The sequence below is a fragment of the Bos indicus x Bos taurus genome, chromosome 16, assembly GCF_003369695.1.
Source record: "Bos indicus x Bos taurus breed Angus x Brahman F1 hybrid chromosome 16, Bos_hybrid_MaternalHap_v2.0, whole genome shotgun sequence".
In the NCBI taxonomy this organism is placed as follows: Eukaryota; Metazoa; Chordata; class Mammalia; order Artiodactyla; family Bovidae; genus Bos; species Bos indicus x Bos taurus.
In genome coordinates, this window is record NC_040091.1 from 41,795,236 (window position 1) to 41,820,322 (window position 25,087).

Here is a 25,087-nt window from a genome sequence, read left to right on the forward strand (position 1 = left end):
ATTCCATGGACAGAGGAGCCTGGCAAGCTACAGTCCATGGGTCACAAAGAGTTGGACATGATGGAGCGACTTCTTACTTCCCTTAGTGTGGTCATCTCTAGGTCCACCCATGTTGCTGCAGGCGGCGTTATTCCATCCCCTTTTATGGTTGAGTAATATTCCATTGCATGCACTATTACATGTATTCTTTATTCATTCCTTTGTTGATAGACGTTTAGGTTATTTCCATGTCTTGGCTATTGTGCATAGTGGTGCTGTGAACATAGCGGTGCTTGTATCTTTTCAAATTATAGTTTCATCTGGATATATGCCCAGGAGTGGGGTTGCTGGATCAAATAGCAGCTCTATTTTTAGTTTTTTGAGGAGCCTCCGTACTGTTTTCCATGGTGGCTTTACCAATTTACTTTCCCACTAACAGTGTGAGAGGGTTCCCTTTTCTCCAAACACTCCCTAGCATTTTTTATTTGTAGATTTTTTAATGATGGCCATTCTGACTGGTGTGAGGTGGCACTCTGTTGTAGTTTTGACTTGCATTTCTCTAATAATCAGCAATAATGAGCATCTTTTCATGTGCCTGTTGGCCACTGTATGTCTTCTTTGGAGAAATTTCTATTTAAGTCTCCTGCCCATTTTTCAATTGGGTTGTTTGTTTTTTTGTTATTGAGTTATATGAGCTATAAAACACTTTGAATTGTGTCTGACACATAGTCCGTATCTAGCAAATCTGAAGTAGTATTAATTTAGGTGATGGATTATCATTTCATCAGAAAAACCTCCCTGCCCACTTAAATCTATTTTCCGTCTTTGTGCGTTGTCTTCTTCAGGTGCTTACGTATTTCCATTTGCATTTTGCTTATCTACTGCCCTGACCTGTAAGCTCTGTGAAAGCAGAGACCTGCCCTGGTTTATCTACCACAGTAGATCTAGCATCCAGCACTTAGCACAAAGGCTGGGACAAAAGAGATACTTGCCAATTGTAAGAATGACTTCCCAGAAGAAGATTGTCTCCCGATAAATAAGCATGTGTTGTGGAGGCTTAGTCTCTCTCTCCATGGTCATTGCCAGTCTTCATCATGGTGAGTTCTTCATTGCAGGGCATTGTCTTCTCTCCTGCTTTAACATTTTCTTCCATAGGTTTTAGTTATAGAATCAAAGAAAGTGAGAACTGGAAGAGTTGGGATCATTTGGTTCAGGCTTCTTCTTTTTTAACCAATAACTTAAAGTAGCATCTTTACTGTATAACTTTGTATCTCTCGAAATCATGGATTCACATCTCACCCCCAGTGGCTCAGTGGTCAAGAATCTGCCTGCCAATACAGGAGACACAGTTTCGATCCCTGGGTGGGGAAGATTCCCCAGAGAAGGAAATGGCAACCCACTCCAGTATTCTTGCCTAGAAAATTCCATGGACAGAGGAGAGTGGCGGGCTACTGTCTGTAGGATCACAAAAGAGTTAGAGACTAAAGCAAACAGTGGCAACCTCTTTTGTTACATATGAAGATGAGTGAGAGGGCCTCAGAGCATTTGGGGTAGGGATTTCCCCTCTCCTGTATATTCTGAAGGCCTATGTGAACGGCATATGCAATAGCCTGACCCTGCTTTGGCCTGTCAGTTAACCCTCATCACAGCCTAAGGGGCCACACGCAGAGGTTCATGTGAAGGAGAAAGTAACATGTCGTATATCTGAGCAGCTGTGTTCCCCATAATTAATCCAGGAACCTAACAGATCTTGTTTGTTTCCAAAGAGTAATCACACACACATTACCTTGTAATTGTAGAAAATCACCCTTCACCAGAGACGGATCCCAGCCAGGGTGCAGGACGAGATGGCAAGTCCACGCGCAGTTGCCCAGGGACTGAGAAGTGTCCCCTTGGCTGGGCCTTAGCTTCCCTGACTTAGGCAGCACTAACGGGAAATGGCCTGTAACTCTCTGAGAATGTTAAAGAAATTGAGCCAGTTTGTGCCTGAGCAACCAGTTAACGGTGAGGGTGACTGGGCTTTACAGCCTACAGACGAGAGGCTGGATGACAAACAAGCCCACTCTGTCTTAACTCTAAACACGTGTTCCCAAGGTGTCTGTTGTGTTGCTTGGAAGCATGAGCCTAGCCTTTACAGTTGTTTCCTGGCTTCCTGAAAAGGTACAGTCTTGTTCTCTTTCCCGCACCTCTGCTGGAAGAGAATACACTCTGTCCAGGGGGTGAGGATTTGCTCAAAGCTCCTCTCTTCTTGGTAAAAACACATTCCAAATGTCTGGACTCATGCTGCCTTCAGAAGTGCCAGTGTTCCTCTAGGAATCTGTACCCTGTAGAAAAGCTCCAGGCAGCAAAGAGGGGGCAGACGAAGGAAACCCTAGTGTAGGCAGAGCACGAGTACAGATTGTATCTTTCTTTCTCAACCCATCTTTTTCTTTAATGCCCTTACATCCAGCCGTTACCCAAGAGGCCAGGTCCCTCACCAGTCACCAGTAGAGCTTAAATTTATTTCTGGCCACTCTGAAGACTTCTTACAGGTTCACTTTACAACAGCTTGCCTCTGTAGAGCATCTTACAAACTCCAAGGAAAACTGCTTTCAGTACAGAAAGCTGGCTGTCAGTGAGGAGCTATACAAAGGGCAGAGATCTGGTGTTTCTCCCAGAGCTGACCAGAAAGACAGAGAGTCTTCCATTGCACCCACGACCATTCTAAAGGGCACAGCGTGCTGCTGCTGTTGTTACTCAGTCACTAAGTTGTGTCCAACTCTTTGTGACCCTGTGGACTTAAGCAGGCCAGGTTTCCCCACCCTTCACTATCTCCCAGAGTTTGCTCAAACTCATGTCCGTTGAGTCAGTGATGCCATCTAACCATCTCATCCTCTGTCACCCCCTTCTCCTGCCCTCAACCTTTCCCAGGATCAGGGTCTTTTCAAGTGAGTCGGCTCTTCCCATCAGGTGGCCAAAGTATTGGAGCTTCAGCTTCAGCAACCCCATGAACACAATGAAAAGCTTGCTGTTGGTTAGTAGTTAACCTCTGCCCTTCCACTGCATCTAGCTCATCCCCAGGAATGGCTAGAGATTTAAAGGGACCACTCTTATGGTGAGTTAGCAAAGGTGCTTCTGATTTTTATGTACCTGTATGATGAGGGGCAGACTACTGGCAATTAAGCTGGGTCATGGTACTCTGAAACCTTGAATCATAAGCTGTATCATGATTTCAGAAATGTTAAGAGTGCATCTTAGAACTGATGAAATACAGTGGGTGCCCCATGGCCGTCTCTGACAGTTTGTCCCAGTGACAGTGAAAAGTGTCAGTGATGACACCATTGGTCTCTCGAGCTTCTTTTGGACATCTCACTGGCTGTAAATCTTGATGATTCAGTTAGTGTGTTGTAGTCCTCATCTGTCAGCTCTTCCTTACCAGGAAGGTAGGCATATTTTCCTTTTCCCGATTCTAGAACGGGCATCAGTATTTCTACAGTGTGGCCTCACTCTACCAGAGCACAGGGCCAGGGCACATCTCCTTACACAGTTATAAGTGAGGAGAGTTCAGAGCTGCCAAGTCCCTGGATGCCAGCTCATTTAATTTTTGTTTCCCAACTTCATCCACATAATAGCCTGAGTCAGAGCTCTTGGACACGCAGCAGCCAAGAAATCAGGATGGATTTTTACCCAAAATATCTCCTCTATTTTGAGTCAAAGTAGTTGAAAATAAGTTTTGGGTTCCGTCTGTCAACCCTCCCCACTTTGTTCTGTTTCCCTGACAGCTTCTTCTCCCTAATGTTCTCTCTCAGATCTCTTCATTTCATTCTGGATATGAAGAAGCAGAAAGGAGGAGAAAATCCTCCAGGCCTCACCAGAAAAGAAGCAGTGCTCATTGTTGTAGAATAAAAAGATAATGGCCAATTTGTCAAGAAGTGTTGACAAGAAAGATAAAGTTGGAAGTAATTAACTGGCTGACACGCTGGGAGTGATGTGCCTGCCAGTGGCTCCCTAAATCAGCCAGAGCCTTGGAAATGTGACAGCCATTCATCATTTTTACAACACGCCTCTGACAGGCCCCTGGGTTGCAAACCTGGCCAGCACAAATCGTGTGCTTTGACACTCCAGGGCTCTGCGGCTTCTCAGTGCCTCATGCTGGTTGTGCTAGGGCATTTAGGCCCCGTTTATCCAGCCAGGGGGTGCTGGAAGTGATGAGTGAAATGGGACAGCTTGTCCAGCTTATTGCTGGACCCTGTGTCCATCCTCTGGGTGGCTGCTCTGATTCCCAGGGGCAAGCCTACAGACATCTGCAGGACGAATCCCCTGTGAGCTCCTGCCACACCTTGGTGGCTTAGCTAGTGCTGCTCTCACCCGGCCACAAGGGTGTGCCCAAGAGACTGGTTTAGACATAAGATCCAGCGCAGGACATTTTCTTACACAGCTGTTAAAAAGTTTTTGTGAAGGCTCCGGATAAAGTGGGAAATGCCTGTGTCATGTAAAAAAGCAGAATACAGTACTATATCATCACTCTGACTAGCACTATGTCTAAAATATGCATTTATACAGAATATACATAGGCAAAAGTATCATTTTGATATCGTGAACTCCCACTCCAATTTTTTAAATTAAAAAATGTCTTATATATATATACACAGACACAGACACACACACACACACCTCCCGCTACCAGTATTGAAAGGGGCTTTCCAGGTGATGCTAGTGACGTAGAACCCATCTACCAATGCAGGAGATGTAAGAGACGTGGGTTCAATCTCTGGGTTGGGAAGATCCCCTGGAGGAGGGCACGGCAACGCACTCCAATATTCTTGCCTGGAGAATCCCATGGATAGAGGAGGCTGGTGGGCTACATAGAGCCCATGGAAGAGCCAGACACAACTGAAGCAATTTAGCACATATGCACCAGAATTGAAAAGATAGGAATTTTTTTCTCTCCTTTCCCTAATCTGCACTTGTTAGCTTCTGTCTTCTAAATTCTTTTTGCTTTTCATTTTTGGCTGTGCACGGGCTTTCCCCAGTTGTGGAGAGCAGGCACTACTCTAGTTGCAGTATGCAGGCTTCTCATCGAGGCAGCTTCTCTTGTGGTGGTGCACAGGCTCAGCAGATGTGGTACCCAGGCTTGGTTGCCCCGAGGCATGTGGACTCTCCCTGGACCAGGGACCAAACCTGTGCCCCCTGCATTGGTAGGTGGATTCTCTTTTGTTTCCTTCAAATTTATTTATTTTTTTAATTGGGGGATAATTGCTTTATACTGTTATTTGGTTTCTGCCATACATCAGCATGAATCAGCCATAGGTATACATATGAACCCTTCCTCTTGAAACTCCCTCCCACCTCATCCCAGCCCTCTTGGTTGTCACACAGCTCTGGGTTGAGCTCCCTGTGTTATACAGCAACTTCCCATTAGCTATCTATTTTACATTATAGTAATGTATATATTTTAATGCTACTCTCTCAATTCATCCCACCCTCTCCTGCCCCTGCTGTGTCTGTAAGTCTCTTCTCTGTGTCTGAGTCTCTGTTCCTATCCTGCAGATGTGTTCATCAGTACCAGTTTTCTAGATTCCATATATATGCATTAATACATGATAGTTGTTTTTCTGACTTACTTCACTCTGTATAACAGGCTCTAAGTTCATCCACCTCACTAGAACTGACTCAAATTCATTCCTTTCTATGGCTGAGTAATATTCCATTGTATATATGTACCACAACCTCTTTATCCACTCATCTGTTACAGACATCTAGGTTGCTTCCATCCCTTGGCTGCTGTAAATAGTGCTGCAGTGAACACTGGGGTGCATCTGTCTTTTTCAGTTATGATTTTCTCAGGGTGTATGCCCAGTCGTGGGATTGCTGGGTCATATGGTAGTTTTCTTCTTAGTTGTTTTTTTTTTTTTTAAGAAATCACCATACTGTTATCCAAATAGATGGATTCTTAACCACTGGGCCAAAAGAGAAGTCCTGTCTTTTTTATTTTTAAGGTCCCACTTTCTCACATACAGATCTGGCAAGTCTTCTAGGTACTATGACAGACATGTCACTTATACCGTGACCAGACAAAGGAAAAAGTGGAGACAAGTCAGAACTCTTCACCCTTAATCCACTCTGGGGTAAGGCGTCAGGAGCCCATTTGATGCCGAGGCAGCCCACCTCTCTTGTATCACATTCTTTTTGTCTTCGTGCCTTAGGCCCCCAAGAGTTCCAGGGACACCAAATGTCCCAGCTTTGAAACCTTCTAACAAGGCCAGCCTCCACTTTTTTAATGTTTAGAAGAGAAGTAAAGTTACTTTTCCTAAGTTCTTGGAGCAAGAAAGGAAAGTTTGACCTGCCAGATCCTGGGTGCTATCTTCACAACCTGACTGTGACTTTAAGTGAGGGAACTGTAACGCCTGCCGGTTCCCTCTGCTCTCCCTGCCACCTGCTTTTTAGCTGCCCCACTGCCTTTCTCTGGCGTGCATTTTAGACGTTCTTACCTTGCCTTCTGTCTTCACTGCTGTCCTGCTCAAAAAGGCACTGTCATCCCCTTGAGCTCCCCAGAGCCCCAGGGAGCTGCCTCATGATAATAGCAGGGCCCGACAAACCCTGGATCTTCCTGACTCTGTACAGGAATCAAGCAGTTGTGTTTCTAATCACCCATTGGACACAGAGATGAATCTTGGTGCTAGAAAAAGTGACAGGGATGGTCTGAAGCAGCTACTGGTTCTAAGAGAGAAATAAGAAAGATACAGCTTGATTCAGCGTAAAATGGGTCCCATTGGCCTCACAACTTGGCTGGTCACGAACTCCTCAGCGAGACCTGCCGAGGTCCCTTGTCAACTGTGTTGCGTGTCACCAGCCCAGCACTGAGGGAATTCAGAGAATTCTTCCTTGACAGGAAACCAAATAAAATGCAGACGGTAGTCTGCACTAGAAATAGACAGGAGAGAGAAGGCCCAGAGCCATTTGGGAAGCCAGTGCATGACATTCTCATAAATTCCTGACAGGAGCACCAGGAAGCCTGAGTAGTCCCCCAGATGCCACTGCAGACGCTCCTCGTGTGACTGGCTTTGCTGTGGGTTCCGGCTAGTGTTGAGTGCGCCTGTGTCACTTTGCTCTTAGTAGCCAAAGGTCACCAAGGCTGAGAGATGGGGTCGATGACCAAATGAACTCTACCGGGAGGAAGTCCCAGGCCAGAGGATTTTGGATTTGACGTCAGTCCAGAAGCCTGTGGAACAGTGACTTAGGAGACGATAGAGTTCCTCAGGTTTCCCTTCCAGTGGTAGGAATGGCATTTGGATGGTGAGCCAGCGACCCCCCTATTGGTTTGCTAACAAGTTGGGGTTAGAACCTGGAGCAGTTCATGATCTACCCTTTGTTCAGGAGCATCCTCAGTGATACTGGTCGCCACTTGCCTGTGGAAAGCCCTGAGGAAGAGCTCAAAAGGGAGAGTCATGGGAAAGCAGACAGGCCCTGCACCGAGCACTCGCTTCTCATCCATCACTCTTGACAGGAAACCCACCAAGGCAGTGAGAAGCTCCCTCATGCCTGAGTTGCTTGCTCGCTTACACACTTTCCCTACATTTGGAAAGAGATTTTCAGATAGTGAAGAAAAGATGCCTGGGGTAATCTGTGTAGTATAGAAGACAATGAGGCCATTTCTTATTGTTAATTTGACTCAATTCTAGAAAGTGCTTCCCTCACTTGTGAATTTTCCCAGTTTCAAGCTCTTCAACTCAGCTTCCTTTAATAAAAATTAAATCTTGGAATAGGAGAGGGGAGGTGGGCATGAATGAGTGAATATGTCTGAATAATTGCCTTTTCCCTTCTTGACATCCTAATTCATTGAGTTTTCCTGTCTTCATTGTATTTCTAACACCAGGTTCATTTGTGGGCTCAGCGTTTTATTCTGTGGGTAGGCAGCTTCTGTTTGCTGTATAGATTCGCAACTATATGAAACCTCAACTGGTTTTTCTCACTGGGATATGAAGTAAAATATAAATATACCACGACACTGATGCTGAAGACAGCAGCTAAGCCATCTTAGCCTTCTGGCCTCAGTGGGCATGGAGAGGAGATAGGCCCTGTGGTCGACTGTCATCTCTATGTTGTTGTGGGCATATTACTGTCGAAGCCTCCCTCTCTCTAAACTTGTTTGTCAGCCCAACCAGCGTCAGTGAGGTCTGGTTTGTGTCGTTAAGCATTCCTCTGCTGTTGGGCTAAGCTTTGAACAGTTTGCCCTTTATAAGCCTCCAGCGTTAATAGGGAAAGACTCCAGGGTACACACGGGAACGTTTATAGAACAGGCTGTGGAAGACTCCCAGCTGCCCCGTAAATGAGAGCTCCTCATCAGGGGGACTTCTGAGCAAAGGTGATCTCTGCACGTGAGTCACACATACTGTCTCTCCCTTCAGTGTCATAAAAGCACATCTGAGTTTCAACAGGGAGTATCTCAAAGGATGGTCTTGTGTCACCCAAGTAGGCAGGCAACAGGGGACTTAGTAGCTGGGAACTGCTGCATTTCCGTGGAGGCTTACTTATGCCCCACTTCACAGCCTGGACTCTGTCTGTATGCCTGGCAGCCTCAAACAAGCGCCCCAGAAAAATCCGCTATGGCTGCATGGGGACTGTCCTCCTGGGAGGCATGGAGGCAGTGGCTTCTGAAGGGAAATCAAAAATAGGGAATGGGAGGGACTTCCCTAGCAGTCCAGTGGTTACGACTTCAGCTTCCAGAGGGCTCGGGTTCAATCCCTCCTTGGGGAACTAAGATCCCAGAGGGTAGGTGATGCAGCCAAAAAAAAAAAACAAAACAAAACTAGGGAATGGCAGCTTAGGGGTCAGAGCAGGGTGTCAACCACAGTATGAGTGAGGAGGCTAAAGTGAAGTGCAGTAGGGCTCCTGTCCTGTATGGTGAATTGCATGTGGAATTAGCTCATGGAGACGTCCTTGCCCTGCTTCCATCTGTTCCCTGCTTTCAGTCACTTACTTCACATATACTTGCTTGGTGCCCACTGATGCGGGGAGTAGACAGCTGACACACTTTCCTCCTCCTGCAGAGCTGTACCCTTAGTTATTACTTGAGATCCTTTTAAACGTACAGTTTTGAAGTGAAAGGATAGCCCTCGGGGCTACAGCTTCTTTCTATGCAAAATGGAAATGTTAATAGTAGTGTCTACTTCGTAGGGTTAAGAGATCATGGATCAGCAGTAGTCAGCACAGTGCCTGGCACCTACAGAGCTCTCAGTAAATTTAGGTATCTTGTTGTTGCTAAAATCCTTGGCCTCACATGATGAAGTGCCAGAAGCCGTGAAGGAGGGATAAAAAGTTAAGATCTTAAATAAGGTGGCGGACTCTCTGAAGCACTGAGAGAATCTACAGATCCTCAGCCCTGCACTTGTGTCCTCCAGCAGCCTTGCAGGCACATGTGGAAGACTCCCTGGGGGGAAAAGAAGAGAGAGGTGCATTAGGGAGAAAGTTCTGTGGGAAAGAAGAATGCAAACAGGAGAAAATTAACAGGGAGAGAACAGCCAGTTAACTTGAAATCTCTCCTCTCTGAACAGTTGACTGTAGGTGCATACGGTCTCCTTTCTTTCGGGTCCTCAAACCAGAACTTAATTTATCAAAGGGACCCTTTTTCTCTGCTCACGCTCCTTTTTCATGGGTATGTTTTAGTCCATTTAGTCAAAGTTGTCGTTTTTCAGTGACTGTCCTTACGGTTGGACAAGAGCCTAGCTTGCATGGCAAGCTGTATGCCCAGTTTTCCTGACCATTGATGGAGGGCTGGTCAGTAAGTCCTCAATGAGCCCAACCCCTCTCCTTCCCACAGGGCTCTGTCTGCATCCTCACCTGCCTCCCCACATACTCAAGTGGGAAGTACTATACAGGTGTCTTATTTGAACTTGCTCTTAAAGGAGTTGGGGCCATGTGATGAGTTTTCTTGTCACATTTGCAAAGCTATGTTGGTCTGTCCTTAGAGGAGGTAGGTCAAAGTCATTGCAATAGTAAGGTAAAATCTGTATTTCTCCTCTGAGGTCTCTACAACTTCCTGATTTTGATCAGTTTCTTGTAAAATTCTCCTTTTTATGTATAATGAGTAGGAGAGTGAAGGGGGAAATGGCTTTCGCTTGCTTTTGTTTTTGTTGCTTTATCCCAGAGGAAGGCGAGTTTTGGTAATGTTTATAAATTGATCTTGAAAATAGAATATGTTCCAGAACATGAGATTGGAAGACAGTTCTTAGAACTCCTGGACTTTTTATGTCTGATTCTTAGAGTTAACTTTTTTTGGTTCAGGCAAAGAACACTTTCCGTATCTTTCTCATCAAAATACTTTATATTCCTACCAGGGCCATCCCAGTAGTCCACATTAGGACTCAAAGTAGTATATAGACTATATCATTATAGATAGTTACATATGATATATTACATATTTCAGTATGAAAGTGTTAATCGCTCAGTCGTGTCTGACTCTTTGTGACTCTATGGACTGTAGCCCGCCAGGCTCCTCTGTCCATGGGATTCTCCAGGCAAGAATACTGGAGTGGGTAGCCATTCATTTCTCCAGGGGATCTTCTCAACCTAGCTATTGAACATGGGTCTCCCACATTGCAGGCAGATTCTTTATCGTCTGAGCTACCAGAGAAGCCCAGTATAATATATCATAAGTAATATGTAGAATATATACTGGATTTCTTATTTCCTGTCTTCTTATACTGCCAAATCTTTACTTGGGCTCAAGGAATTAGATGATCACAAATATATATACCCAGTAGTATTGATTACTAATACAGTTTGCACAGCCCCACATAAGTGAGAACAAAGTTAAGAACTTGACTTTTGAGGCCAAGAGGAATAGGAAACTGCCTGACAGTGAGCATGCAGTGGAGGGAGTCCCTTCGGACTCAGATTTTCATTCTCAGCTTTGAACTCTCACAGGGCTGCCTAAAGAAAACCATGACATTACAGCATCACTTTGAAATTAAAAATATTTCTGAATCCTGCAGCAGAAAGCTATGGAAAACATTCAGGTTCAGTGCTTTGCTTGGGACCCGCTCAGAAGCGCCAAAGAGTCTGTGCAGTAGATTCCACACAAGGTGACCCGTCTCCTCCTGTAAGTAAAGGAGAAGGGCGTCTGTACAGCTACTTTCACCTCTGGTTGCAGAGCCTGGACCTTGAGCTTGGAGCCCACTCGAATAGTCCTGTTCAAGATGGAACTTGCATGGATGGTTGCCTAGTGCTGGCTCAAGTCTGAACATTCAGTTCAGTTCAGTTCAGTCGCTCAGTTGTGTCCGACTCTTTGCAACCCCATGAATTGCAGCACACCAGGCCTCCCTGTCCATCACCATCTCCCGGAGTTCACTCAGACTCATGTCCATTGAGTCAGTGATGCCATCCAGCCATCTCATCCTCTGTCGTCCCCTTCTCCTCCTGCCCCCAATCCCTCCCAGCATCAGTCTTTTCCAGTGAGTCAACTCTTCGCATGAGGTGGCCAAAGTACTGGAGTTTCAGCTTTAGCATCATTCCTTCCAAAGAAATCCCAGGGCTGATCTCCTTCACAATGGACTGGTTGGATCTCCTTGAAGTCCAAGGGACTCTCAAGAGTCTTCTCCAACACCACAGTTCAAAAGCATCAATTCTTCGATGCTCAGCTTTCTTCACAGTCCAACTCTCACATCCATACATGACCACAGGAAAAACCATAGCTTTGACTAGACGGGCCTTTGTTGGCAAAGTAATGTCTCTGCTTTTGAATATGCTATCTAGGTTGGTCATAACTTTTCTTCCAAGGAGTAAGCGTCTTTTAATTTCAGTCACCATCTGCAGTGATTTTGGAGCCCCCCCCCCAAAAAAAAAAAAAAGTCTGAACATTAGACATATGTTTTTTCTGTACTCAAACATATAAGTAAGATTCCAGAAGCTTCTATCCTTGGACTAAAACAGATGAAGGAAGAAGCACATATAAGAACCTGTTTATATGCTTAATTTCATATCCATTATTTCATTTGATTCCCTAAAGAATGCCGTGAAGGAGACAGTAAGATTGCTTCAGGTTGTATGGAGACTGTCCCCGTTCATGTGGGCCTTGGGGAAAGTCACTGCCCTCCCAGGCCTCTGTCTCCCCAGGAGTAAAACAGGCCTAATAATACCCTTCCCTACCCACTCTCTCAGGGATGCATGAGGTCAGAGGAGCAATAGATTGGAAAGATTGTTTGAGATGTGATTTGCAAACATGAGGCATTCGATTATTACTTTCACAAATGTTAACTTTTCTAGTTCATCAGATTTCTGGGCAGTTACCTCTCAGTTTTATTGGAAGAAATGTGGTGGAATTTGAATTTTTAAAAATAGTATTTTATAACACCAATCTCTTGCCATATTACCACGTTGAACCCACATCCTGGAATTTCCCAAAACCACTTAAAAATTAATTTGAGTCCAGTAGACAGTTTGTCCTTAGGGCAGTAAATTAGATCCTAGCTTGTTAAACCAGTCTGGACTCCCAAGCTGGTCTGTCACATTTTGCTCCCTACCTGTGAACAGACACGGTCATTATTATCCTATAGTTTTCTCAGGCCTGCTCCCTCTCTCTCTTCCTTCCTTCCCATAACTCAGGCTCATGTTTAGTGTAGGGTTAGCTGCTCTTTACCTCCCTGTTGGAACTAGGGACTGAGCCTTGCAGCTCCTCTCCATTTCAGGATGTCTTCACAGCCTCTCTGATGAACCAACTCCAGGCGGCAAGCCTTCCAGCTTTTCTGCCTAGTTGCCCCAATATAGTTACAGTCCTCCAGCCCCAACTGCCCTTAGGATGACATCAGCAGCGTTGTGTGTGGTTATGAAAAACATTTCTCCACCAGAGACCAGGCAAGTGCCTTGGGATGTGGTCCCTTCACAGCCTGCTTCAGAGGCAGAGCACGGTCTTGCGAGAGGGACTAAGGGGGCATCTGGATTTGAAAGACATGGACCTCATCAGTGAGCAGTTGAGACAGCTGCACAGCCATAGGCCCCAGGGTTCTCTGTCATTGACGTGGATGACCCAGCCTCAGGGCCACTTCTGTGTCTCCCACAGAGCCTGATGGTTTCTATTTGTTTTGGTTATTCTTATCATTGAGACATAAAAGCTAAAAGTTCAGAGGTACCTCATCTGTTGTGTTGGTTGGGATGGTTCTGGAGCCAGGGTTTCTTAGTTCAAAAACAGACGCGTGCTGCCTGACGTCTGATATCAGAGAGGAAACCAGTCAGTCTGCTGCTTGGAGGAAGGGCCCCAGGCAGGTGAGGCCTCCTGTCCACCAGATGTGGCCCCTTCAAGATAAGGAGTGTGAGGTCAAGATGAAATTATCAGGCCACAGTGGTAATATAATAGGTAACTGATGTTCTTTCTGCTTCTGTAAGACGTTGTCCCCAACATGCTGGTGAGCCATCTGCCCACAAGCGACCCTGCCCTTCTCACCCTCCGACATGTTGAGTATAACCTCCGCTTCCTTTTGTTTTCCCAGCATTAATAATAAGCTGCAGCAGCCAGAGGCAGCTGCTGGGGTGTTGGAGTATGCCATGAAGCACTTTGGAGAGCTGGTAAGTGTCTCATTCCTTTTAGAAGAGCAAGGGGCAGCTACCTGGCTAGGGAAGCACTAGGCCACAGCCTTGAGAAAGTTACTTTCCTTTTCTGTTTTTTTCCCCAATTATTAACAGCCTGATGCTGACTTACCTGTATCTTGAGGCTGAGGGAAGCAGTGGCCATATAGAGTATATTCAGGCTAAACAGAGATTGTGAGGACAGAATCTAATGAACAGTAATGACTTGTATTTATCAAATAGCATATGCCTAGCTCTTTGCTATGTGCTTTATGTACTTCATCTAATTCAGTCCTCATAGCAACCTGTGAACAGGTACTATTGTTATCCCATTTTACAGGGATGAGAGGGACTATAGTCCCGACAGGATAACAGCCTTACCTAAGCTGACAGAGTGAATAAGTGGCAGAACCTGGTGTCAGAGCCCAGATGTGACCCGAGTTATCTTTGTGTTGTCTAACAACCAGCATTACCATTGCCCATACTTGAGGCTCAGTATATACTTCGGAAGAAACCATGACTAATTCTCCAGAAAAAATATGCCATAATTTATACATGATATTGAGGGATTGTTCCATTTCATTACTGCTTATATAGTTTCTTCCTTCCTGCCATCTTTGCCCAACCAATATTAAAATGTTTCCGTTACTCTCTGTGGTCTTGGGCGGGTGCTTTGGTAACTTCCTAACCATATATAAACATTGATTTAATCAACTTAACACTGGCTTCCTGGAAATTCAAGAAGTTCTGGGTCCATATATTTGATGAGGAACCTTTTATTAGTTATGCCAGTCACTTACTCCAGTTTGCCTTAATCAAGAGCCCAGTGTGTTAGAGTAAAGAAAATTGACTACTTCACTGCCTTATGTAATGGCTGGTCAATTGGACTGAAAATTTTAAGGGAGTATTTTGCCATCTTGAGCACATGCCTGTAACTCAGCTAAGAAAGCATCTCCAGATGACAAAACAGAAAGGACTGTGTCTCATCCATCTTTGCCACAACCTTGTTTGCAGAGGGAAGAAAGTCAGAAGAGAGGGTGCTTAATGTAGTCCACTCAGACAGAGATATCCTCTCCTTTGATATCCTTAGAGCTCAGACTGCAGTAGTTGAAACAAGGATTCCACAAACATCTGGTATTTGGGTGATTTTATATGCTGGTAGCTCAGAGTGCCAACCTTAAATGAAAAGATCCCCATCTCCAGGTTCTGAAGGTGGCCGTTAGCTCCAGGATTATTGCTAAACCCTGGTGGATTTTCTGTTATATTTAGGTAGCTGAATCATATTAAATTCGACAATGGTTTGCTTTTTCTTGGCAGAGCCTGTGCTTTCTCAGCACAGTTTATGTAACAGCAATCTCATTAGAATTGTGTGTGATTCATTGCTTAAACCTTATAGTTCCTGCAATCTATTGCAACTCAAAATATCCTGCCCCCTACCTGACCTGCTCCATACGCTGCTCCCCCTACTTTCTGCTTCTTCATACTGAGTGGGTACCATATGTTAGTACCCACTTTTCCACCCAGTATAGAAATTCAAAATGGGAAATTTACCAGTGTTCCTTTTTAATTTAAGAGTTTTTAATGTTACAGTCTCTGAAGCCACTCTTTGCTAAGTTGTGTCTTTCATATTTAGGCATAGTGGAGCAGTATGATTCTAAACGAGCTCAGGAAATGAAGCTTAGAGCCCATTTTGACAAACTCCACTGCACACGGACACTGGGGCAAAGGCTGTTGAGGCCGCAGATGAGGACAGGGCAAGCGGAGGGGACTGGCTCTGCCGAAGACAAATGAGGGGAAGTAGGCACAGGTTAATGGCCTAAAATAGACATGACCTCCTCACAGCCGTTCAAGAAGAAAAGATTCTTTCAGAGAACTTAATAGCACATAGCTGTGCTCATACATGCTACTCAAATTAGAGTTTTATTTGGCAAGGAGAAGGAGCGTAATAGGGAGAATGAATGGGGGCCCTGCATCGTGTCACACAACGCTGCTGCAGGATCAGATTGTTGTTAAAGAAATCCCTGGAGAGCTGCTCCCTGGCCTGGTAGAGAACTAGTCGTCACCAAGCTGGCGAGGAAGAAGCCCAGAAGACAGACTGGGGTGGCAGCAGATGGAGGGCAGACAGAGACATAAAACAGTCCTCGGGCCATTCAGAGAACCGTAGTCTGCACCTTCTAGACTGCAGTGGCTGCTCATTCACGTGGCCAACACCGAATGGCAGTGTGGCACGCCATCTGCTGGGTGATGGAATCCGTCCTTGGGCCCCTGCCAGTGATGAAGCTGCCAAGTGCTCAGAGGAGGGAACATTGGATGGGAGACTGTAGAAGAAGGGAGGAAGATTTTTCCAAAGAATTTTAAGTGGCAGTGTTATATTGTATTTTAAATTATTATTTCCTGAAAGTTTAAAAATGTATTAAGTAATGCAGAGAATAAAGAGCTTTTGAAAAGCGAGTTGTTTTCCTCCAGCAAATATGCAGATGTGGCCTGGTCTCTCTGGCCTCATCAGGAAAGCAGCTGCTGGCCCTGCCAGGCGGCCCACTGTCAGCATTCCAGCAGATCCAGGCCTTGGCCTCCTTACGGGAGCCCTTGTCAGGGCTTCCTGCCATCCAGATGATTTGCCCTGTCCTTGCATGCCCACATGCTGGAGTTCTGGTGACTCCTGTGTCTGAGCAGGAAATGATGGGGAAAGACATGGCCTGACAGCTACTCTCACGTTATCCCCGGATTGTTCCAACACTGTGCCAAGGAGCCAGCATCCCCACCAGCACTGTACATACCTCTGGATACTCTGAAGGCCTACTGTGCTGGTGCGGTGTCACGCATACAACATGGCATGCTCAAGGAAGGAAAGTCTGTGGATAAACAAAACACAGCCTTATGTTCTCTGTGCCTCACAGCAGTCCTCTCTTTTCTCCCTGGCAGGAGATCCAGGCTACCTGGTATGAGAAGCTGCACGAGTGGGAAGATGCTCTCGTGGCCTATGATAAGAAAATGGACACCAACAAGGACGACCCAGAGCTGATGCTGGGCCGCATGCGCTGCCTCGAGGCCTTGGGGGAATGGTGAGCTGCAGTGGGATGGAGGCCCAACTGCCTTGGAAAGACTTCTCCCAGAGCTCTCTCCCAAGACTCCCGCTTTTGCTTTCATGTGTTTTCCCAGGAAGCATCTCTCACTTGGGAGTGTTTCTCTATTTTGTCTCAGTGATAAATAGAAAGATTCTTTTCTTTCTCTCTCTCTCTCTTTCACATAGTCTTCGTAATGCTCTAGGACAGGACAGGAATGGGTGTGTTCCTAGGATCTACACCTGTTCTTTCTGTCTCTTAACCTTGACTGGCTGATGAAGACTTCGTATTCTTACTCTGCAACCTTGATTTTTCTTTTTCTCTTTATTACCTATTGCTAGTGATTTTAGGAAAGAAGAACAGATGCCTGCTTGCAGGCAGTTACTGTACAGTTACTGAGCGTACAGGGACAATGGTCTGTAGACAACTCTGAAAGACGCACATGAGGGTGGGGCAACCTTGCAGTTTTCCTGGAGGAAGGACCAAGGCTGGGAGACAGGTGAAGAGAGTGGAGAGCGGGGAAAGGGTATTCCAGGTGGAAGCAACAGGGATGCTCAGCTGAGGACATTTGCCATGGTCTTGGTCTGGGGAGTTGTTAGGAGATGTTTTCCAGCATGAAGTGCAGTTTTTTTAAATAGCTAAAATAAAATGCCATACCACAGTCATGAACTAGTTGAACTACAGTTTTTAATAACAAATGCCTTACTACCTCCCCAGGAGCAGATATCTCTGCTTTCTCTTGCTTGTATGACTGAGGGCCCTCCATTCATTCATTCAACCAGTCATTATTGAGTGCTTGCCCACTGCCAGCATCTGTGCTGGGGCCCTGAGGACACAGTGTGAACAAGAAGGGCACAGCCCCTGCCTTCTCAGAGCCGACAGGGCAGATGACCAGGCCGCTGTAGCACTGAGTGAATATAGTTATAAAGGAGAAGCCCAGGGTTGGTGGGATAGAAGAAGGGGCCCTAATCCTGACTTGGAAGGCTCTGGAAGTCTTCCAGGAAGAAGTGCTCTAACTCAGGCCTAGACAGTGAGGAGGATTGAGCACAGTATTATGTTATGGGTTCTGAAAGTTCAGTGTGGCTGTGGGGTCAGGTGTGATACAGAAAAGAGATAAGAGGTGGGGCAGGAGAACTCGGCAAGGCCCAGGCCAAGTCGGGCTTGTAGACCAAGTTAGAGCTTGAACTTTATTTAACCAAAGGGCTGTTGCTAGGCCATTCTCCAAACCCCACAGAATTTTTTTCTTTGCATTCTTTCATTCATTGCCCTGGATTGCTCACCTCTTCCCCTTTTTCTCCTTTGAAATTCTCTGCATCTTTCAAGCTCCACCTGAACTGTTTCTTCCTCTTGGAAACCTGTCCTGCCTTCCCCCTTTCACAGTTAGAAACAACCACTGTCCAACCCAGGGCTGGCTTGGTTGTGAGAAGTGACTTTAGGTGTGATTTTGTCTCATCTCCCCATGTGACAGTTGGGAAACTGAGACTCGTAGGAGTTGACATCTCTGCCCTGAGGCCTCTCGAGAGCAGAGTCTTCTGGGCCTCCTGACACTGCACTTCACAGTGCCATCCACCCCTGAAGTCTTGGATTCCTTCCAGCTTTATAATTACCTATAAAGTGTAAGTGGCCAGTGATGCTGACCAAGGGGTTTAAAAATGCAGCAGAGTAGAAGAGATTTTTAAAAGAGATGAAAGAAGCAGAATTCTTTTCCTGATCATATGCAGGTTTTTTTTATATGGTTTATTCAGTCAATTCTATTTAGAGTGCAGTTTTTAAATTGCTTTTGCTTTGAGTATATATCCTGAATGTGCCTGAGGCAGGTGTTCACCGGAGGTGGCTGTCTGGCACGATCTGGGGTTACCAGTGAGTGGAAGACCCCCTTTCCCCATGCTTACAAGAAATAGCTCCCCCTCCCCCAGCTCCAGCCCCGGCCACACCTGCAGCCACATGAAGCTAAGTAAGCCCCCTCCCCACAGTTCCCTTGTGTGGCCTCTGCATCCTGAGGACAGATTCCCTGGGAATGACATCCCAGACAGCCAAGTACTTAGGTGTTCCAGATCGAAGAATGCTCCCCCAGGCTTTTGGCTGATGCTCTAGGCAAGAAAGTCAAAGTCTTGGAGGACCTTTTACCCAAACCTCCTTGGAGTCACAAAGAGTTGTCAGAGAACCTCTTCGTGGTTGCCCCATAGACAGTCTCATACTTTTTCTCTATTTGGTTCTCTTCCCCTCCCCGCCTTTGAGAGTTAGGTAGGAGTTAGTATATTCTGCATTCTTATTTGTAAGAAGTCTTTGTAGGAGAGGAAGCCTGCCTCTGTGCACACTGACCAGGGTCTGACAGCTGTTGACACAGTTGCAGCTCGAAGGCGGTGCCCGTATCCTCTGGCGGGCCTCCTCTCTAAGATGCCGCTCTACAGTGCTCCTTGCTTTGTCTCTGGAGGTGACAGTATGTGGTGTTTCACACTGAACTCACTCCCCGGCTCAAGGTGAAGAGCAGAGCAAAATCTCAGACTTGGAACACAGAAATGGAATGTCCTGACGAAACAGTAGAGGGAGGCTGAAGTGCCTGTGGCTGTGAGCTGTACAAATTTGAATTCTAGAGTTGGAAGGACCATTCAGGGCGAGAACATCGCTTTTCTTTAGCTCCAGGCGGGATTCCCACCAGAATACGCTGCCCAGAGGATCTGTGCTGTGCCCTGAGCCAGTGGTTCTCAAACGGTGGCCCTTGGATCACAGCATCTGTATCATCTAGAAACTTGTTGTTTAGTCACTCAGTCGTGTCTTTTTGTGACTCCATGGACTGTAGCCTCCCAGTCTTCTCTGTCCGTGGGGTTTCCCAGGGAAGAATACTTAAGTGGGTTGGCATTTCCTTCTCCAGATCTTCCCAATCCAGGGATCAAATTTAAGTCTTCTGCAGGAAGAGCTGCTACTGTAGGAGAACCTCCAGCAGGACCCAGAGTGAAGGTTTCTAGGTTTAGGTGGCAAGAAACCAACACTGAGGTCATCCAGCTGCTGTCACTGAGCTTCAGTAAGTCCATGGTGCAGGATGGCTGCCCACCTCCTCCTCTTTTTTATCTTGGCCATGTATTAAGCTAGAATGCTCATGTCCCTGACTGTCTTCATTATGTGCCGGAGAGACAGTGGAAGGATGACTGCAAGGTCGCGATGCTGGATAGTGGCCCCAAGCAGTTCTCCTGGATGTGGTCACCAGTCAGCTTCTAGGGGAGCTCAGCCTAGATCCCTTCAGCATCTTTATCTCCTCCCTATTCACAGTCCCCCAGGTCACCTTACAATGCACTTATGTCCCCAAGGCTTCTGAGCTGGGCCACTTGGAGCTTGTACCTTTTCTCTTGACTCCAATCCCAATACCAAGCTAAAATATCCTGCAGTATCTCTTTCAGAAAGCAGGAGAGATTGAGGAGTCTCCTAGCTGAGTCTTGAAGCTCACGTGAATGCAGGAGCTCATATTCCTACAGAAGCAGAGTTTTGTTTCCTTTCACTCAGAAGTGCCACATAGGAGGGCAGCAGTTTTAACTGCCAACAGGACGTCTCTTCTTAAGGGATTCTGCTCTGTGTATCGAATGCATCTCATTATCTCCTAGTGACACCTATACTCACAGTCATTGTACAAAATTCCGAGAGTAAACAGCATTTGGATTTCTGGTGGATGTTACCATTGTAGAGCCTTCTTCCTCTGCACAGATTGATTTCATTTGAATTTCATTTCAGACTGCAGCCATTTGTATAATACTTATAAGAGCCAATTGTCCCTATAGCTTTGAACCCAAAGTGAATGTACAGATGTGTCTCTTCTGATTGCTTTCTCTGTAGGCCTGCCAAAGGGAAAGAGCCCAGAGTTCACTGGCATAGGAAAGAAGTTATTTAATATTTATGAAGAGGGCCAGATGTTTAGGACATTTCACGTCACATCGAGTTAGACACAGTCCCTCTGTTTGATAAACTCATTGTCAGGAAAATTCTGAGCCACCAGGCCATAGAAATGACAAATCACCAGACACTTCTCAATTATATCATGAAAGTACTTTTTCTTTAAAGGCTTCCAGATGAAGGCAGGCCCCTATCATCCAGTTCCCCTGCAACCCCCCAGCTAACCCAAGGGGCTCGAGAGAAAAATGAGCAGGTCATGGAGGTGATTTCAGTTAACCTGACTATATAATTCTTTTCCTTCAGGGGGCAGCTTCACCAGCAGTGCTGTGAAAAATGGACTCTGGTTAATGATGAGACCCAAGCCAAGATGGCCCGCATGGCTGCTGCAGCTGCATGGGGTTTAGGTAAGGCTGCCCTCCCAGGCATGGGGAGGACAGTGAAGCTGGAGGCTCGCCTCTGAGTAGCAAGGCACTGTGGCTGCAGGCAGAGTGTCAGGTCTACAGAAGCGTGAAGCCATTCATGTCCACTTCCACCTCTTCCGTTGGTCCTTTCTGTCTTCATGGCTTTGATTAACTTGTTAGACATGCATGAAAATCTCTCTTCACAGGGAAGCCAGGGAAAACAGTGTGCAAGCATCAACACTGAGATGCTTAGTGAAGTTTGCATTCTGGCTCCGTTGTCATTAGCCTCTTTCTGCGTTTCTGCTTTCCTGGGGCCTCTGTGTCATGATCCACTATGATTGCTGGAGTTCTACCAGCATGTTTTTACCCCACAGGAATAATGAAAGAAGTCAGCTGTCTATCTCCTTGATTTGTTAATTTTATTGTAGAATTTTCCCAACGATGATAAAAGTAAATAGTACAATGAGTCCCTATATGCTGTTCACTTCCTCCAGCAGTTACAGACATTCTGATAGTCTTGTTTTCTCTCTTCTCCTCCTTGCTGCCCAACACTCACCCACCTTTCTCACTCCCTGAGTGTTTTCAAGCAGCGATTTCCTTTTAATCCCCACAGAAAAGTGTCATGTTCTGATCTCAGGCCCCAGCAGAGAGGATTATCCATGTCTGTCCCAGAAGTACTCTTGGCCAGAGAGGGAGGGTCCGTGGGTGTCCCAGGTGGAAGCTGCACCTGTGGAGTCCAGAGGAAGGTTACATAACGTCCGCCTCCATCCCCATCCTCTGAGTCACAGAGCTCACATCCTCTCCTTTCATGAGCTCTGAGCTGGATCCAGAACATTTTTCAGAAATGAATTGCTTCCTGAGGAGTCACTCTTTGTTATTCACTTTTGCCCAGAGGCACAGAGAATGGATGCACCGGTGGTCTGGAGTGAAAGGCAGGGAAAGGCCTCATAAAATTGGGGGCCCTGCAGCGTGCAACTAATGAAGCCAGTGTCTTTTCTGCAGATGGTCATAGAAATCCTGGCATTTGAGACATGCTCACCCCACCAGGGGAAGCAAATATCGTTCCCAGATGCCACCATTTCCCCAGCCTGCCGTGATATAGGACTACTGTGCTATGACCTAGCCCATCTTTCTGTTGTAACAGAGCCTCTTAAAATATTTATCGCCTCCTTCTGAGGCAGAGGTGCTGCCAGCATGAGATGAGTTAACTGTCTCATCCTGTCCCCTGTCCAGATAATGATCCATATCAGTTGTTTTCGAGAAAATGTAATTTCCAAGGTATTACTGAACTGTGAGATGCTCCACTGGTAGGGGAAAGGCTCTTGGTCTCACTGAGAGAGTCCCTGGTGAGTTCTCTAGGTTAATGAGGTGCTGCACTCCCCCTCCTGACCTGTGGGCTCATACTCATGTAGCTCCTTCCATCTCTCATGGAACTAACTCCCAGGGGCAGCCACAGAGGCCTGTGTTTGGAAGACAGCTATGATGTTGTTAAATTGGCTTGTTCAGCCTCACAGAGTATAGAGGCTCTCTGCAGGATTCTGATACATCAGCCTCAAGATTGTCCTATTTGAACCCCAAGCTAAAAGCAAGTAACAGTGACAAGGCCTATTTGATATACTGCCTTTAGCCCAGCAAGCTTACCACTCTCATATTTTCTCTGTATATGTGTGTGCGTGTATGCACATGTAGGTCAGTGGGACAGCATGGAAGAGTACACGTGTATGATCCCTCGGGACACCCACGACGGGGCATTTTATAGAGCTGTGCTGGCGCTACATCAGGACCTCTTCTCCTTGGCACAACAGGTAAAAATCTATGTGTAACCAAAACTTTGTAGTATGAAATGGTAATCAAGGGTGCCCAGTTAGCTCCTAAGCACAGGGCACCTATGTAAACAGGCTCTGGCATTTGGCTCTGTGGGCTCGCTAGAATGGCTTAGGAGCCTAAGACTCAGTGAGAAGACAACTCCTAGCACATCAGCCACTTTCTGCTCTAAGAGGGACACCTGTTCTGGAAGTTACCATGTAGATTGCTTATGGAGTTGGCTTCTTGGGTCATCATGGCCTCCTTTTTACCATGTTGCTTTAGTGTTCCCTATGGTGGAGAGAAACTGTCCACTAAAGGAGGATTCAGAGAGCAGTGCGCCCCTTGCAGCAGAAATCCCACCTCTTCTGGCTGTTAGGGTATGTCACACACTGGTCACCTTCTAGGGAAGCCAGCACTTTATTTGGAAATCCTCTGCTGTCTAGCAGACTAAAATAATGAGGTGATCACACCCACCCTGTTGGGCACCAGACTGTCTTAGGTGAGGTGCTTGGGTGAATGCCCTGAGCACTCCAGGATGGGCACGTAGTCATTAACCTGAAACTTTCAAGAAAGGAAGAGTTCCCCATGCTGGGGTTTTAACAGATGAAACAGAGAAGCCTCAGACTGCAGTCCTATGAGCTCTGGTTTACACGATGTGAAAACAGCCCTGGGCCATTCATGTTCTAGACACAAAAGTTCCCATTTACCTGGAAAGGATCGGGCATTTTTCTGCCAGTTTCAGAGACCCTCTCTTAGGAGGACAAGGTGCTTAAAAGCAGGTGGGTCATTTGAGTGCTTGCACGGTCTGTTCTTATCAGTATCCCCAGCAAGAAGAAGTTCAAAGCAGATGGATCCACAGGCTGTCCTCTTGAGATGCGAGAGCACAGTGATTCTCTTTCTAAGCACACGTCTCCCTTCCTTTGTCACCCAAGCTCTAAGACGGTGAGCTTTTGGCTGCCATATATTTCTGTTTTTTCTGAGAAATCAGAGAATGCTTTTATCTGGGCTTTCAAATCAGGTAAAAGGTTTCTTCCCTTCTTCATCACTGGGATTTCAGTGAAACAGGGAATTTGTGCATCTAGTGGGGAAGCCCAAAAATCACAGTGCTCCCCTCAGCTCCCAAGCCTGAAGCTCCATTCCTGTGCTTTTCTCGTTCTCTTCCAGTGCATCGACAAAGCCCGGGACCTACTAGACGCGGAGTTAACGGCGATGGCGGGAGAGAGCTACAGCCGGGCCTATGGGGTGAGTGTGGACTGCCTGTGCAGTGCCAGGTTTCCAGCTCAGTTCAGTTCTTTTTGCAGAGTGGGCTCATGAGTACACACAGGCTGCTGGGAGTGTGCCTGTGGGACCAGAAGGAATGACTGAAATGAAGCCTGGCTTTTGGATTGTTCATGCTGTATTAAGTTGGAATGTGATTTGCTTCCATCAGGCCATGGTTTCTTGCCACATGCTGTCTGAGCTGGAGGAGGTTATCCAGTACAAACTTGTGCCCGAGCGACGGGAGATCATCCGCCAGATCTGGTGGGAGAGACTGCAGGTGAGCCTGGTGGAAAGCCCTGTGCCACCCTCCCCACTCCTCCAATCCCCACTGGCATCCACTCCCTGCTTCCTCACTGAGGCCCGGTATACATTCAGAGCAGAACACCCACAGACTTTTCACCTGAGCCTTTAGCTATGAGAGAATGACCACTTTCCCAACCTCATTTTACCCTTCTCAGGGAATAAAAGAAAATAATTTTTTTTTTTTTTGGTCCATGGCCCATACCTTGTGGGTTGTTAGTTCCCCAATCAGAGATCGAACCCATGCCCCCTGCAATGGACGCATTGAGTCCTAATCTAACTGGACCACCAGGAAATTCTTGAAAATATCTTAAATAAGTGACATTATGGCCAGCCAGTTGAGAATCTTGACCTCAAAATCAGTGGTTCTCAACTTCAGCTATGTGATAGAATGACCTGGTACTATGTGTTAAGTCAGTTCAGTCATGTCCAACTCTTTGCAACCCTATGGACTATAGCCCTCCAGGCTCCTCTGTGGGATTCTCCAGAATACTGGAATAGGTTGCCATGCCCTCCTCCAGGGGATCTTCCCCACCCAGGGTTTTAACCCAGGTCTCTTATGTCTCCTGAATTGGTAGTCAGGTTCTGCACCACTTGCACCACCTGGAAAGCCCAGAATGATCTGGAAAGCTTTTAAAAATTGAAATACCCAGGTCACGTCAGACCACATCAACAGAAGTCCTGGGGATAGACCCAGGATCAGTATCTTTCCAGCCTTCCCAGATAATTCCAGGATGTGGCTGATGCTGAGATCCACTGCTCTAAATCCACTTGCTGGCCACCTTTCAGTTGGAGTGGGGAGGCTGATGTTTTCATTTACTAACTTCTGCGGTTTACAGTTCCTCAGGTCTTAGTCAC

General features: G+C 46.4%; 1 protein-coding gene across 1 annotated transcript in view; it reads left to right on the top strand.

The window, feature by feature from the left end:
- MTOR (mechanistic target of rapamycin kinase) overlaps nucleotides 1–25,087 on the top strand; it is a 123,609-nt gene that overhangs the window by 69,530 nt on the left and 28,992 nt on the right. Inside the window, exons 29-34 of the mRNA XM_027564914.1 lie at nucleotides 13,443–13,518; nucleotides 16,441–16,580; nucleotides 20,766–20,866; nucleotides 22,553–22,668; nucleotides 23,834–23,911; nucleotides 24,099–24,206. Of these exons, the coding sequence (XP_027420715.1) occupies nucleotides 13,443–13,518; nucleotides 16,441–16,580; nucleotides 20,766–20,866; nucleotides 22,553–22,668; nucleotides 23,834–23,911; nucleotides 24,099–24,206 (619 nt within the window). The remainder of the gene's footprint in view (nucleotides 1–13,442; nucleotides 13,519–16,440; nucleotides 16,581–20,765; nucleotides 20,867–22,552; nucleotides 22,669–23,833; nucleotides 23,912–24,098; nucleotides 24,207–25,087) is intronic.